Source organism: Vigna angularis, chromosome 4 (assembly GCF_016808095.1).
Source record: "Vigna angularis cultivar LongXiaoDou No.4 chromosome 4, ASM1680809v1, whole genome shotgun sequence".
Taxonomy (NCBI): Eukaryota; Viridiplantae; Streptophyta; class Magnoliopsida; order Fabales; family Fabaceae; genus Vigna; species Vigna angularis.
Window position 1 is genome coordinate 28,411,846 of NC_068973.1, and position 15,752 is coordinate 28,427,597.

The 15,752-nt window shown below is 31.6% G+C and overlaps 2 protein-coding genes across 3 annotated transcripts; one reads left to right on the forward strand and one right to left on the reverse strand.

Moving 5' to 3' along the window:
- On the forward strand, positions 1-7,932 carry LOC108330077 (probable trehalose-phosphate phosphatase C). The gene is made up of 11 exons (XM_017564548.2): positions 1-103; positions 5,152-5,242; positions 5,347-5,562; positions 5,837-5,977; positions 6,069-6,140; positions 6,216-6,341; positions 6,519-6,572; positions 6,713-6,814; positions 6,910-6,987; positions 7,084-7,224; positions 7,466-7,932. Exons 2-11 carry the CDS (start codon positions 5,207-5,209, stop codon positions 7,607-7,609), a joined length of 1,110 nt encoding a protein of 369 aa, XP_017420037.1. The 5' UTR covers positions 1-103; positions 5,152-5,206; the 3' UTR covers positions 7,610-7,932.
- A 37-nt stretch (positions 7,933-7,969) lies between these two features.
- Positions 7,970-14,020, reverse strand: LOC108330076 (uncharacterized). Of its 2 annotated transcripts, none has more exons than XM_052877203.1 (10): positions 13,806-14,020; positions 12,333-12,521; positions 12,095-12,187; positions 11,824-12,006; positions 11,631-11,733; positions 11,347-11,532; positions 9,187-10,904; positions 8,883-9,045; positions 8,608-8,728; positions 7,970-8,050 (listed from the first exon to the last, which is right to left on the reverse strand). In XM_052877203.1, exons 1-10 carry the CDS (start codon positions 14,016-14,018, stop codon positions 8,011-8,013), a joined length of 3,009 nt encoding a protein of 1,002 aa, XP_052733163.1. In that variant the 5' UTR covers positions 14,019-14,020; the 3' UTR covers positions 7,970-8,010. The 2 variants fall into 2 exon arrangements, with proteins under 2 accessions (XP_052733163.1, XP_052733161.1); XM_052877201.1 differs by having other exon boundaries at positions 8,883-9,051.
- Between the last annotated feature and the right edge of the window lie 1,732 nt (positions 14,021-15,752).

Consider the following 15,752-nt stretch of genomic DNA (forward strand, 5'->3'; position numbering starts at 1 on the left):
TCTCCCCTTCACCCTTTATTCTAACTCTTCTTTCTAGCTATCTTCTTCTCAGAGATCACAACAAAGCAACTATTTGCATCACAGTAACCACTGCATAATCTTGGTAAGACTCTATCTTCTCACTAAGTAATTTATATATCATCATCATCATCATCCATGTTTCTCTGCAATTTTCCATTCTGTCTGTGAATCGCCATATTTATTGCTTTAACCATTGCTTTTGCTTCGATTATAACATAATGTCATTATTACTCTTGGTCCCCCTCTCCATATATCATTACTCATCCAATATCTTCCATTTTCTTCATTGCATGTCCTTCTTATGTGGTATCCTCAACCAAGCTTCCATTCTATTCCATTCTCTGTCGTTTCTGTAAAATAATAATAATAACTGTCGGTGAGATTATATTCTTCACCTTTGTATCTTTTTCTCATATTCTTCATCTTCATCTTCATCGGATGTTAATTTTTTGCTCTGTTTCGATTCCCTTTTAGCCACGGCTCCCATCTCATTATTTTTTTCTTTTTTTCCACTACATTTAATAATAATCATGGTTTTTTGGTTTCATGGGAAAAAGTAGAAGAAGAAAAAAGGGATTTATGCACGAGAAACGAAAAAAGCGGTTGGAATTCAGTTTTTTGGATTTTTCTTTATCTCTTTTCGTATTTCTCCAAACAACCCATCCGGGTCCATGAAGGTTGCTGCCACGCGCTCTTGGGCTTTCTTCCGCCTCAATTTGTGTACCGTACATGTGGCACTGAGTTAGGCCCACGGTCCGACGGAATTCAGTTTTGTAGTAGAAAGGGTCCAACTGAGTAGTAAGCTAGAGATTGGATGAAAGGACATGTGCCTTGATAACGGTTAAAAGTCACTAGTCCATAGAAAATGTTTTGTCTCTGTGTCTGGTTTTGGACACTTCTTTAATTTGCTCACAAAAACCTCTCCCTTCATGCAGTTTTATTTGTCGTGTCAACTTATCATGGTTTCCTCTGCTTTTTACTTTCTTCTTTATTTTTTTTCTGTATAATATTATCCTTCTATGTATTTTTTTTTCTAATTTTCTTTTTATATTTTAGTCTTTTTCTAGCATTTTCCACTATGAAATGAGAAACAAGTAGAATTACCGATTGCATGTAGCTGCTACAACAAGCGTCAGAGTCTTTAACACTCAACTAACCCAGGACAACTACATTTATTTTAAGAAAGAGAAAAACTTGTTTCAATGTATAAATAATATATAATATATGTGTGAGTCTGTGGGTATGTGAAATCAACATGTTAGCAGAAAACAGAAAATAAAACAAGATTTCTGTACAAAATCTTCAAATGTTTAAGAGCTAGATTTTGTCCTCTGTAGAACAGGAGAAGTGCATTGAATCTACTAAATAGTCTACAGATCTTGGATGCCTGACTTGTATTTTGCCTTTTAATTAAAGGATAACAGTTGTAGTCTATTGCTGAATATATATATATATATATATATATATATATATATATATATTTTATGTAAATTGCAAAAATACTAGACTGTATATAATGATCTTCTTTCATGTTTTTATACATCGAAAAACCATATAACAGTTAGATGTGTAATAAATGAATTATTTTTACAGTTTTACAGTACAAAAGATTGGTATTTCCTCTTTGAATTAATAGTATGGAGTTTTTGCTTCAGTTATTTTTATGTTTCCTTAAACATATAAGTTGGAAGCTTTTGCTGAAACCAATTGAATTAAAATCAACCTTTTGCTGCACTTATTGGAATAATATGATTTCTAGTGACACAGTACAAAAAACATTTGTATGTTATATGTACAACATCTATAGCTATAATTTGGAATTTTCATTGATGTGCCTCTGTGATACTGCACAAAGGTATTTATTTACTGATTAGCTAGGTTGTAGGTCAAAGATAAGTTCATTCTTCTTTTATTCTTAAAAGTATATACTTCTGCATAATTAACTAGTACATATGGTACAAGTGTACAATTGTCATAATTCATATGTTTGACCCAACTGTTTAAAATTTTGTCCCTTTTTTTTACTATATTTGTTAAATTAATTGATTATAAACTTGTTTATTGGAGAAGAAGTAATGGTGTTCAGCATTAGGTACCAATAGTTTTCTTTAGATTTGACCAGATTGTCGTACTTGGATGTCTGGTACACTTACACTTCCTGGTTTCTGAACCTCTGTGTTGTGTTAACCGACACGTGAAATCTCTTTGTCGGTATATGATTAAATTAACTTCTTGGTAGTTCTTATTTGGATTCACACTCTGGGCCTTAAAAGTCAAGAGTCATTTTTCTCAGAGTATCCTTTTATTCTTTTTTTAACAGATAAAAAAAGTATGTGTTTTCTTGTTGTTACACGTGTAATGTTGATGTATATCACACTTGTTTACACTTTTCTTTCTTAGTGTTATGTTGGCTTCTTATATTTCTTTTTCATTGGTAGAAAAGACTGTTCAGAAATATGTGGTTAATTTCATTTAATAAGAGATTCACCAACCTTGTCTGTCACTTTTCGATAGAGGATAAAACAGAGTTCAAACTGTTTTGATAACCAATATGTTTTTGTTTATTCTGAGATTTGAGGGACAAAGTCATGTCTGATAGAAAAGAAATATATATATATATATATATATATATATATATATATATATATATATATATATATATATATATATATATATATATCACAAACAAAATAATCTGTGGGTATGAAATGTTGTCAAAAGACACTCTATGAATGGACATTTAATTCAATATCAAACACTCTATCTGATTTAACCATATAGCTATAGATAAAATTTATTGTTTTAATTATTTCTAAGGAAAGTAAAAGTCATTCTCCAATTTTTGTCTAAACTATTTGTCAATTCCCAATGAAGCTAAAGATTTGTTCATTCAATGGCAGGTAAAGCTTATATATTCTTTCAATGGAAACCATTTTACACTCCTATATGATCTGCAATGATCTGAAGGAGCAATTTTGTTCAAGAATTTATTTCACCTTATTTAATGCACTTGAAGAACAAACATATATTTGTTGTAATTTCACTCCCCCCAGCAAGCATTGCCTTATGTATTCTCTTGCATATTATATTTTATTGAAGTTGTTTAACAAGTCCCTCTCATAGAGTTTATCTTCTTACTGTTAATCTCTCGTTATGAAACCACTAGCAATAGATGATGTGCCTAGCTACTGGTTTGTCATGTGACAGTGTATGAGAGATTATTGATATAAATTGTTGTATGTGTGTGTTATATTAGAGCTTGATTGGATTAGTGAAGGTAGGAATAAAGGAAGTGGTTCAGTTAGAAGGAGATAAGGGCAGTTGAGTGGAACCAAAACATTAACCAACACATAGATCAGTTACTCCGATGATGTAGGCCTAAATTCCTAACTTTTTTTTAGCTTGTGTCACTGTCATCTGAGTCAGAATAGACTAATATCCTACCCTACCCATGAAAGTCTTTCAAACTTTGTCTTTGTATGAAGACAACTTGTCAAATCTTGTATTTCAATAATGTATTGCCCTTTTGTTTTTTTTGTGTTGTTTTCATGCATTTCTGTCTAAACCAGAGATAAAAAAATTTACATACAGAAAATGACCTCCATGTTGTGCAACTACTTTATTCTTTAGTTGCTTGGCCCACTGAAAGCATTTGTTAGCTGATGGTTTCTCCAGAATGATTGAAAATGGACACAATACTTTTTTGCTTATTGAAGTTGCTGTGGAACTTGATTGCTGAAAATGACTTCCTAGATCAAAACTATTTTAAGCACTTCTTGAAATAATTAGTAATCCATGACTTTGATAAATTCTTCTTCAATTTCTTATGTCCACTGGCTCAACCTACTTGATTATATAAAATCTATGTTTTAGTTTGAAGTTTTTTCTGACAGGATAGAAATATTAGCAACCAAATACAATAACTAATCTTGTCTGAGACCAGTTCATGTCATGATTTTGTTGGACAATCATGTTAGTTGATTCCATGAAGAATGTGAACCATTTGACTAGAGCATAATTATTATACCTTTGTTATGTTTTTTCTTTTGCAAGTTACATTTCAAGTATATGGACTTTTAGTCAAAATTGAATATGCTTAGATGTGTTCAGAATCTTTTTTTTATAAATCAAATTATTTTAATCTTGATAACAGTAATTTGACATGATAAATGAAAAATAATTTTATAAACTATTACGAGTTTATTAAATTAAATCTGTGTGATTATTTTATATATAATTGATTATAGATGGTAACTTTTAAAAAAGGCACACACTGTAAAGATCAAAGAATAGAAGTGTGTATTTTTGTGCGTTGCTTAGAACCTGTCATTTATTTAATTTTGGTTTGGTTAAAAGTGTAGAAATTTTAACATATTTCTTTTTTCTCTTCTGGGAGAACATTGCAAAAGCTGTTCTATCTTATTTATAAATTATTAACTGAAGTTTGATTTCTCATCAACTAAGATATAAGATATTAAATACTTATTAAAATTTTAGGTAGTTTTAGATACTGTTTGAAAATAAAATATCCATAGCTTTTTATAATACTTAAAATTCATTTTTAGTGCAACAAAAATATGTATTTTCAATTAACAAGTGTAACAATAAATGCAAATCAAATATATATGAAAAAAAATCTGCTTTCGTATTCGCGCAACAAAAAGATATCAGTTAAGTATAATATTTTAATTATAAAAAATATTTTTTTTCTTTTGTTATTTTACTACCAACCACCTTTTAAAAATATAGGATAAAATTTAGGACAATGTTGAAAGAAATAGACTAATAGTTATGGTTTGTTGTTACATGTAGATCACAATCATCATTTCACTCTCACAGTGGGACCCACAGATAGTTAAGCTTTATTTTTACCAACTTTTTCCTTGCCAGCAGGAATTATTAGTTGGGCTTGGAGCCCATAAACAAATATAGATTATTTAGATTTTTGTTTGTTCTAAGATTAATAAAGGACCACAAGTGGGAAAAAAATATGATTAAAATATTTGTTTATGCTTGATCATTGACATATTATGTTGAAGTATTTATGTTGTTTATTCATCCTGTTTGTTTAATGATTGATAAAATTAATGTTATGATTTGAATTTATATCTTTGCTATTTTTTTTTCCAGGAAATTAGCTTGTGTAAGAGTTGGAAGTAATAATTAGTGTTGATCTCAACTAAATATGAATTATATATTTCTTCTCCTTGTCACTTTCAAGGTAAATCTAAGACATGCCTTCCTAGTTTTTCTTTTGTTGACACTATGTTGTTTAGGAAGAAATCTAACCAGTTATTTCTTATTTTATTTTGTGGTATATATTAGATTATCAAGAGGAAGTTGATGCAGTTAAAAGAGATTATGGGATTTCAAACATCACAATCACATAGTACTAAATGGATACCACAACCAATTTTCAAAGCAAAGGACGTCCCAATTGATGTTCATGAAAATTCATTAATTCAAAGGACCACACTGAATTTGATTGATCATTCCCAAGCCAATTCCAACTACATTTTGTCTGGTTATGATTCATGGATGGTAAGTACGAACCCAGTAAAGCATGAAATGACTTTAGTTACTTCCCTTTTAACATTAAAATAAGAATATTTTTATAATTAAAAAATGAAAATTATTTTCTGAATAACTTATTTTCTTGTTCCCTCACAACACACCATTTACACAGAAACATGTACAAGAAATTCTCAGGACAAACAGAACAAAACAACATATGCATGTACACTAGAGTACTAAAGTTGATGGAGATGTTTGTGTCTATTGATGCATTGCTTATGGTAGTTGTTTGTTTGACTAGGTAAGACATCCTTCAGCATTGAACTCATTTGAAAGGTTGATGAAAAATGCCACAGGGAAAAGGATCATCCTTTTTCTGGATTACGACGGTACCTTATCCCCAATTGTAAATGATCCAGATCGTGCTTTCATGTCTGAAGAGGTAATTAACCACATTATATAACCATTTCATGTATTAAACCCAATTGTAGAAATTTTAATTGATTGAATGAGGTGTATAATGTAAATGACAGATGCGTGCTACAGTACATGAAGTTGCTTCTTATTTTCCAACAGCAATAATTAGTGGAAGAAGTAGAGATAAGGTTAGTTGATCAATTATTCAATTTGATGCTCCAGTTCTAATTATAGGTCTTAATTCTCCTTATTTTATGGTTTAGGTACAAGATTTCGTGAAGTTGAATAATTTGTATTATGCTGGGAGCCATGGGATGGACATAATGGCACCATCAATGCCAATTACATCCTCTGCAGGGGAACATATTGAAATTGCCATTAACAAGAGCGTGAGCAACTCTGTCCTCATAGATTTTGAGTCTTTTCAGAATTAAACATTTGTGAAATGTTATATCATTCTCTGTTAACAAAAAACTTAAAAATATGTTACAGTACCAATACTTTGTGTTTTCTTACATAATGTCTCTCTTAAATAGTTAGTTAAAGTAAGTATTTTCATTTTGTAGTGCACTGAAGTTCCTTTTCAACCTGCCAAAAAGTATTTGCCAGCAATTCGAGAGGTCAGTACAATTACAAAATCATATAGGACTATTTCATGGTTTTGCCCAGGTTTCTGGAAAATGTTATGCAAGTTGAAGAATCAAATCGAACCCTTAGGCTACAAAACTAAATGTTTGATTTTGATTGTTTGTGCTAACAGATATTAAGAATACTAAGGGATGAAGTAGAGGAAATAAAAGGAGCAATGGTTGAGGACAACGGATTCTGCGTCTCTGTACACTTCCGGCAGGTCCAAGAAAAGGTAACCTTTAATTTCTAATATTTTTTTCTTAACATTTCTCTCTTCCTCAATGATTAACAATATTTTTGTTTTTTGCTAAATATGTTTAAATCCAGGATTATGGTCTGTTGGAAGAGAAAGTGAAGTCTGTGCTTGAAAAGCATCCACAATTTTGCTTGACAGAGGGTAAAAAGGTATTCAGATTATATATGCATTTTTAAATCTAACTCTTTACGAATCATTCAATTCTACTGGTTTTCTCTTCCGCACTGAATACTGTTTATTTGTAGGTTATGGAAATAAGGCCTTCTATAAAGTGGAACAAAGGAAATGCTGTAGAATATTTTCTTGCCACATTAGGATTAAGCAGTTGCAATGATATCCTTCCTGTGTATATTGGCGATGACAGAACTGATGAAGATGCTTTTAAGGTATGGCTTACTCTACTTCACTTTCTTTTTCTGCAACACTCTTGAGTTTTACTTAGTACAATCAGATGCATTACAACGTAACAGATAAGAGAAATTTATATTTCCCATAGCAGGACTAATGTCAAGGAAATGGTTCGTGTCATGTTGAAGTGATTAAAAGGAACTATTACCTCTAGCAGAATATTTTTCTTGCACAATATGCATAGTTGAAAGTTACAGATTTCTTGTGAAATTTGTGCAGGTCATACAGAGTAGAGAGCAAGGTTATCCAATCATAGTGTCTTCAGTTCCAAGAGAAACTAAGGCTTTGTACTCTTTGCGTGACCCGTCGGAAGTACTAATCTTTTTGTCACGTTTGGCAAAATGGAGGAAAACCGCTTACTAAATAAGGCCTTTAAATTTTGGTTAAGGCATAGATGATCATCAAAGGGGTAATTTTGCCGTGCACATAGTTACTTCCCACGATGGTTTTGAAGAAGTGGGATGACTGTTGTTTTCTTTTTAAGTAGTTGGTTTGTAAAATAACTACTAATGTATATTACTAGCTTATAAAAACGTTTCAATAAGTAATAACTACTAGTCTTTATACAACAAGTCATTCATGATAACATTTTCAAGGCAGGACTAAATTGTCTATTTAGTAATTTTCATAACCATCTCACAAGGAATAAAATGTATATATAGCAATTTTAGTACTAAAAAAGACTCCCAGACAAAGATGGTAATATGTGATAAATCACTTTCTTCTCAGCTACTTGAATCCCTCACACACCTGTAAAGAGAACATCATCTCCGTTTATTGATCCGTTTTCCCTCTTGTCGAAACCTGTTGAATTGATCACACAAAATTCTGATAAGATGGTAAGATAAAACATCTGTTGATGAATCTATCAGAATCCACATTCTCGTGATCCTAACCAACATTTGTTGGCTATAACCTATGCTCATATGGTATATTATTTTGTTCCATCCTCCCTTGTGTGTATATATAATGTAAATAATTTCAAAAGCTTGTTAGACATTATTACTGTTGGGACATGTTACGTCTTGTCAGCAACTAACATGTCACTATACAGATTGGCAAAGCTTCAAACTTAAGATAACTGCCTAAAAATGAGGCAAAATTATTTATTTGATTGAGCTGATCAAGCACATATCAAACTGAGTTACTGGGGATTAGTTAGTTATACAAGTTTGAATTAGTAGCCAACCGTTTTCTATATAGTAATGCCTATGAAAGGAAACAAAATGACATCAATGAAAATCCATATAGTATATCTTCTATTGCCATTCAAGACTAAAATTTAATTCCATTTTATCTACCATTTAGCAAAGGGGGTCTTAAACATATAAGCACATAAAGTAAAGCAATAAAAGCATTACCAGAGGTGATTTGATGATGAGGGCTCATGTCTAGAAGTGCTTTTAGAATCTGTTCCTGGTTTTTCTGCCTCACTAGTACCTCTTTCTGAGCTTTCACCTCGATGGGATGATTCACTTGAACCTGAGAAATGGTCCAAGACAACGAAACACAAGGTACCTATATTAATCATGACCTATATTTTTTATCGTATCAATAATATAGAAAATGTTGATGAGGAAAAGGTGGTAACAGCAAAATGTACCAGACATCGGTGATGGATGAAAGAATCACCTACCTGGCTTCTCAAATTTTCCATGCAACTGACCATAGCTGGGAAACCTTTCCTTTGAACTCAAATGCAAATTCTTATCCCTTTCACTATGGTTATTCTTCTTTTCATATTTGGGATTTTGGATGTATGGACTTAGCGGAAGACGATTTTTCTTGCAAAACCTTGGCTGAGACTTCAAACATGAAAACCATATTATGCTCTGTAAAATATTTTAATAGAAAACTAACAAGCAACATTTCCCGCTATCATCAAGACACAACACAACCTATAGTACATTGAGAACTGAAAGGGTAGTGAGTATATTAACCTCGTAATAACTTGAAAAATTTGTCTTTGGAAAGTAAGTCCCAGTCCCATCACTAGTTCTTGGAAGCCAAAAACCAACACGTTCATTAATATTCCCATATAAGGGAGAAACATCTCCATATGGAATCACAGGAACCGGGGTTTGAAGATGCTCCATGTTCATGATACCTCGCTGAGGTTTCATGTGCCCCGCAAATTGTGCCCTTAAATGCATTGGCACTGTAGCAAAGGGAGGAAAAGGTATCTTTGATATTTGATTCTTGCAAAACCTTCCATATTGCAGATTCCACCAATAGCTTAAAAAATCACTATCCAGTATATCATAACCTTCATTCACAAAGTACCCTGAAGTAGCTGCTGTATCATGACTGGCATTCGACTCTGGCGGATAAAGATTGCTTAAACCAGCATGCATCATCCCCACATTGTTTCTGGCTGCAAAAGTAGTTTCAGTCCCGGTAGGAAGATTGTAGAATGGGAACATGGTAGGAACTTCAAATGATGGTCCAGAGGAACCATCTGCAACCGGTTGAAAACGTTGGTCATCAACGGTTCTCTGACTCGGACTAGAAGGGCCAACAAGATTAGGAATTGATGAGTTAGGCGCAGTCTTTAGCAGTTTCTTACCTAATTGAAGAGCTTTAAAATCTGAATTGATAGCTTCAGTACTAGTGTTCTCATAAACTTTTGGCGTGTAGCTTGAAGCGCATGTCTGCCAAGATGAATTACCAGAGCTGGAACCTTTGTTAATATCCATTTGTCTTTGATGATCTGGATGAGGTACTGGTGGGCTATAATCAAATGGTTCAGTAAACTCTCCCTCATAGAATGGTCTTGCAAATGGAAACGGAGCTGTGTTGTGATAATGAGGCGTATTGTAGCCTGGAAAGTACTCTGAAGAAGAGGCATCTTCTCGAAACATCCCAAATGAGTTTTCATGCATGTATCCAGAAGCTAAAACGTGGGGTAGTGGGAAAGGTACACACGGATTCACATTCACTGGTGCTTGCAGGTATTCATTGAAATAAGGAAAACCAAACTTTTCCTGTTGCATCAGCATTGCCCCATCAACCGGACAGACAGTTTCATCATTGACGTCCAACCCAAATTTGCAATAATAACCACTTGAAGAATATTCTGGGTCATCTTCATATTCATTTCTCCAATCGTACGAAATCTGCCCAAAAGGTTGATAATTTTCAGATGAAACTCTGGCCCTGTAGCAATGATTAGTTGAAGCTTCACTATACAAAGGACCAAATTCTGAACTAGAATAAAACCCGGGAAAGTAAGGCGTGTCACGAACTTCATATGATGAACATATAGCACTTTTGTCTCTATTAGCAAGTGCATTCTTGATGGTATTTGTATGCTTCATATCAAAGGCCATTGTACCAGTCAAAACGCCGCCATGCTTTGATCTCAAAGTTTGAGAAGCAGCAAGTTCATCAGAGGGTCCTAGCATTTGCTTCGATTCTTCTGAAAGATTAGAAAGATTTTTGTAAATACCATAATGTTCACCAGTAGTTGTAACATGTCCGTATCTTATGTAACGGTTATAAGTGAGTGCATCGATCCAGTAACCTTTACCGTTTCTCTCCCATGTATTCTTAAAAAACAAATCAAATTCTGCTATTACATTGTCTTCTGGGCAAGCCAGTAACCTCTGGATTCGCTTTGCACCTAAAGCAATTGCACTTTTTATCCTAGAGAAGTTTCCTGCAAAGTATATTATAGATAGCCAAACAATCATATAAGAGACTTGTTTAAATAGAAGAAAGGCAAATGAAAAAGAAAATCATTCAAAATGCTCTTAGTTGTAACATTAAAAAGGGCATCTGAAAATTTCCATAACTTCGATGCAGTGAAATGTTGTCCATCATAATCTAAAAGTATGTGCTAAGATAGATATGTATTTCCTCTTATCAAAGTCTCATTTATGAGAAACCATATATTTATCAGCCAAAATACCACATTTAGAAGGAGAACATTATTTCAAGAATATATTATACACATAAAAATCATTCACCTTCTACATTTAAGGTACACAAACATTCATTTTTCTTTACCCTTTCTAGCTGCACATTCTATATTTCAACTGCACTAGAAACATATCTTGAGAAAAAAAAATGTCTGAGACAGGGTTAAGAAGTACAATTACCTTTTCTAATGCTTCCTCCTATGTTGTTGTTAGGAAGCAAAGGATCTACAATACTAATGTATTTAGAAACAAATGGTTTCTCTTTTAATTCTTTGCTGCTACACAGAATGCCGTACATGGATTCACAAGCATTAAGAAATTGGTGGTTCAGCAACAACCTTTGGCAATCCTTACGTGGTGGTTCAGCTATCATAATTTTAAAATAGGTCATGTTGGGTAATCAGCCATAATGCATACAACATTAACACAAATATTACAGAGAAGAATTTTTTTTTTTCACTTACCTTTCATATTAGGGAGTGAACTTATAGGCACTGGACCTCGCAAGCTGAGACAATACTTACTCCAGTCAAATTTGCTGAAGAAATCCAAAAATCGATAGAGTACCTACAACGATACATAATCCAATAGCATAATTTTTTTTTTCTTTTTATGACAACCAAAATAGAAATTACCCAAAGCAAACAAGTTTGTCACCTCAAGTGGTCCAGCAAATGTACTATTGTAAACATGAAATACATATATGACTAAAGTTTCCAATGCATAGGTTGAAAGAAGTCCATGGTAAGATCCCAGGATGCGGCTCTCATAGAAACACCAAGATTTTATCAATATAATACTCCGCTTCAGTAAGTGATTCTGATTTATTAAATTGTCTACCTGGAACACAAACTTACTTGTCAGAGATCTCTGCAAAAAGTTTGAAAGTAAAATAATAATGATGAGAACTTCGGTCAGAACGAATCACCTCCTCAATAAAACAAAGTGTTCCCAAACCACCAATCTGGTTGAAAGATATGTCAACTACAAAGTTTTCGACTAAACACTTGATAATCTTCACCTGCCATTAAACAACAATAAGAAATACAGAAGCTAAGAACGCTGATAAAAGAATTATTAAACGGTACCTTTTCTCTTGTAGTATTGCATTGATGTGCATGAATTTAGCATGGAGATAATATACGTAAAAATGAAGAAGCACGTACCTTGGCCCCGATATACTTAACCTCTTTGACTTGAAATTGCGCGTCCTGATTCTTCTCTTCTCTCTCTAAAATACGCTGTATATCTTGGATCAGACGGTCTTCTGAATGATGATTATCACAGAACGCTGTTAGATCAATGTCCCCATCAGGTATATAGGTCTTCAAGGGTACGGAACCAAATGGAAATACCTGTGGCAGCGGTACCAGAGGAAAAACATTTTACGCGAGCATTAGGCACAGACAACCTTAAAAGCACATAAGATTTCTTTATAAGTAGGAATGTTCTCACTTCACCCACCATAGGTACAAACAAAGTACAACATAGGATAAAATAAAAAATGATATTAGGTTTATATACACATAAAGATTTTTGTATTTTTTCTGTTTTTTTTCCTGTCACTAGACTTGAATCCCTCACGGTTTTGTTTTTGGTACCATTTCAAAAGATCTTTTAGAGATATATCTTTTATATATATATATATATATATATATATATATATATATATATATATATATATATATATATATATATATATAAATTCATGTGTATTTTATATTTTATCCGATGTACGACTTTGTTTGTATCCAACATATTGAACCTCTTTACAAATAACTTCCACTCTTCTTTTCCTATCTTAGTTCTCTTATATCTTTTCCTTTTTTTAGCAACTTTAGTTCCCAAAACATAAACATAACTCTTTCAATCATGGTCATCTTAGTTATCTATGCTAGACACTTCAATTAAAGAGTTTTATATAGACATACTTTTCATATATGATATCTTACTATTTGCAATAAACATCCACAATACTCACCATGTAAGAATTCATTTAAGTTTGTTGTTATATTACCCATGAATTTTTTTAAATATTTTATGTACTTAGTCTTTTCTTTGTGATGTAGACCTATAATTTGGTGGAATAATCATCAATAAAATAACAAAGTATATTAATAAATAACTTTTATTTTTAATGAGTCACAAACATTAAAATACATGAATTCAAGTAACTCTTAATTCTGAATTTAGTGAGAGAGAATCCTTCATAAAAAGAATACAATGGTTTGTTTATCAATTATGCAATGAAAATATGTTTCAAATCTACTCTTTTCTAGAAACAGCTAAACAATTAAGTCTTTTTCACTTATATGAGTAAGTATTTAGTACCATCAAAGTTTTGTAAAACATTTAGATTTTTTTTTTAAAATTTAAGCACACTCAAATATTTCAATAAATTATTTTCTGTTTCTAACAGGAGAAATTTAGATGATGTTAATACAACAAAAACGGTATTTCAATGAATAATTTACATTTAACATAAGAATCTATAAGGTGAATATGAAAAGATAATTAGAAACAGGCAAGATTAGAGCAACGTAAAAAGGTTAAAGTGTGATTAATTAATTGATATGAATTATAAGCAGAGGGAAAAAAATGTGAGAGTGAAAGTGAAAGAATTAAGAGTTGGTTGTTACCTGGCAAGGGACAGAGTTCATGATGAGGGATCGTAGGTAAGATACTACAGCATTTCGACATGTTTCTGATGTATGGTTGGGCTGAATATGTGTAAGCAGGTCTCTAGTTCTTCCTTCGGCTTTTGACCATCTCTTCGGGTCAAGCACTTTTGCAACAAATGGTGTCTCACTAGACACCATACCATTTGGAATAAAGTTACTCCCTCTATTCATCCCTTCACACTCTCTGTTTCTAGACAAACAAAATAAAAAAGAATTTCTCATGTTCAATTCACCATAATGAAAAACAAAATTACAAAATTAAGCAGAAACTAGTGAAAAAATGTGAGGTATATGTAGTTGCCTGTATCTAAAAGTTATATCAACATATATAATAAAGTCTTTAAAAAAAGTAATAACAAAAGAAGAAACATATACCTAAACAAACCTGATCAAATTAATAAAAATAGATTGTAAAGTGAGTAGACAGCTTGTTAACCCATTAAAACAGATTAGGTTAGTATAGTTTTAATCCATTCACTCGATTGTGTTAGTCTTGTCCGACATGATAACCTATACTTTTTACTAAAAATTAAAATAAAAAATAATTTAAAAAATTAATTATTATATCACTTAAAATAATATTATAATTTAAATCATAAATACTTATAAAATAAATTTAATTATTAATTATTAAAAAAAACACGTACGTCTACTTTTATATCATTCTCCTTTTATATTATGATAATACAAAATTAGTTATTAATAAAATAAAAATATTATTAAAATTTGAAAAATATATTCTTAAAAATAATTATAAAAAAGTGAATACAAAATTTGACTGGTAAAATAATTTATATTAATAAAGATAAAATTGATATTAAAATGTCTACATAAAAAACAGTCAATTACTAAAAACAATACTTTTTATAGATAAATATAGATAAAAAAAAGTGATTTAACATATAAAATAATTATTTTAATTTATCTAATTAATAAAATTAATTAATCAATTAAAAAATTATAAAATACAATTAAATATTTTTTATTATATATAATAAATTTTAAAAGAAAATTAAAATAAACGTAACACCAACCCATTCTGCAACAGGAGAAACCAACTTAATATTTTTTTCTTTTTTTAATATGGTAGTGAAAAATAATACACGAGATGAATGTGCAAATGTGTAAAATTATTTTTTTCCCAAAATTTATGAGTCTTTTGTTATTCATGGATCTCCATTTTGGGGCCAACAGAGGGAGGAGAGGGCCTAAACTGAACCCCTTTTTTCCACTCTTACCACAAAGTACTTTTTTTTTTTTTCAAGAAAACAAAATAATTAAACAGATTGAAAAAGAACAATGAAATAAAAGAAAGACACATAATCCAGTGGAGCTCACCTGACAAATGAGGTCCACCTCTGGATCCTGTTTCACTTTTGGTTTCTGATGACAAAATTTTATACTGCTAAAACAACTCCAGAAATTTCAATTGATGTAGACATAACATTTTCAATTCCTGTCACAATCCAACACAAACCTAGTCAGGAACAAAAATGAAATTAAAAACTGAAAACCATGAAACGAAAAGAAAACGTGACACATACACAAAGGAGAAAGGAGAAAAGGAGAAAGGAAGAGAGATGGATGAGAATTGGAGTGAGGAGTGAAGGGATTATGTGACAAAAGAGTTTTTAAAGTGTGATTATGAGAGTAGGAACTTGTATTGAATACATCTCTATTCTTTCTTTAAAAGTAATATTTTATAAAAGGAAAATAAGAGTTACTTTATCCTTTTAATTTATTTTTTCAGTGATGAATTTAATTTTTTGTTCCGTTACCAGTTGACCTTTTGTGCATATTCACATTAGGCCCTTGCAAAAATGATTCTAGACATACCAGTTGCCTTCATTAGGTATTTTATGAATCATTCTGAATGTACACTTCAGAGTTTTTCAAATTGTTTCC

What these genes read in the sequence shown, in the direction of transcription:
- LOC108330077 (XM_017564548.2), top strand. Translation starts at nt 5,207, where the DNA reads ATGAATTATATATTTCTTCTCCTTGTCACTTTCAAG. An exon ending in TTCTCCTTGTCACTTTCAAG is followed by an intron (nt 5,243 to 5,346) that starts GTAAATCTAAGA and finishes GGTATATATTAG; the next exon opens with ATTATCAAGAGGAAGTTGAT. An exon ending in GTGCTTTCATGTCTGAAGAG is followed by an intron (nt 5,978 to 6,068) that starts GTAATTAACCAC and finishes TGTAAATGACAG; the next exon opens with ATGCGTGCTACAGTACATGA.
- LOC108330076 (XM_052877201.1), bottom strand. Translation starts at nt 14,018, where the DNA reads ATGAATAGAGGGAGTAACTTTATTCCAAATGGTATGGTGTCTAGTGAG. An exon ending in AGGAGGAAGCATTAGAAAAG is followed by an intron (nt 10,905 to 11,346) that starts GTAATTGTACTT and finishes TATACTTTGCAG; the next exon opens with GAAACTTCTCTAGGATAAAA. An exon ending in TGGAAAATTTGAGAAGCCAG is followed by an intron (nt 8,729 to 8,882) that starts GTAGGTGATTCT and finishes ACCATTTCTCAG; the next exon opens with GTTCAAGTGAATCATCCCAT.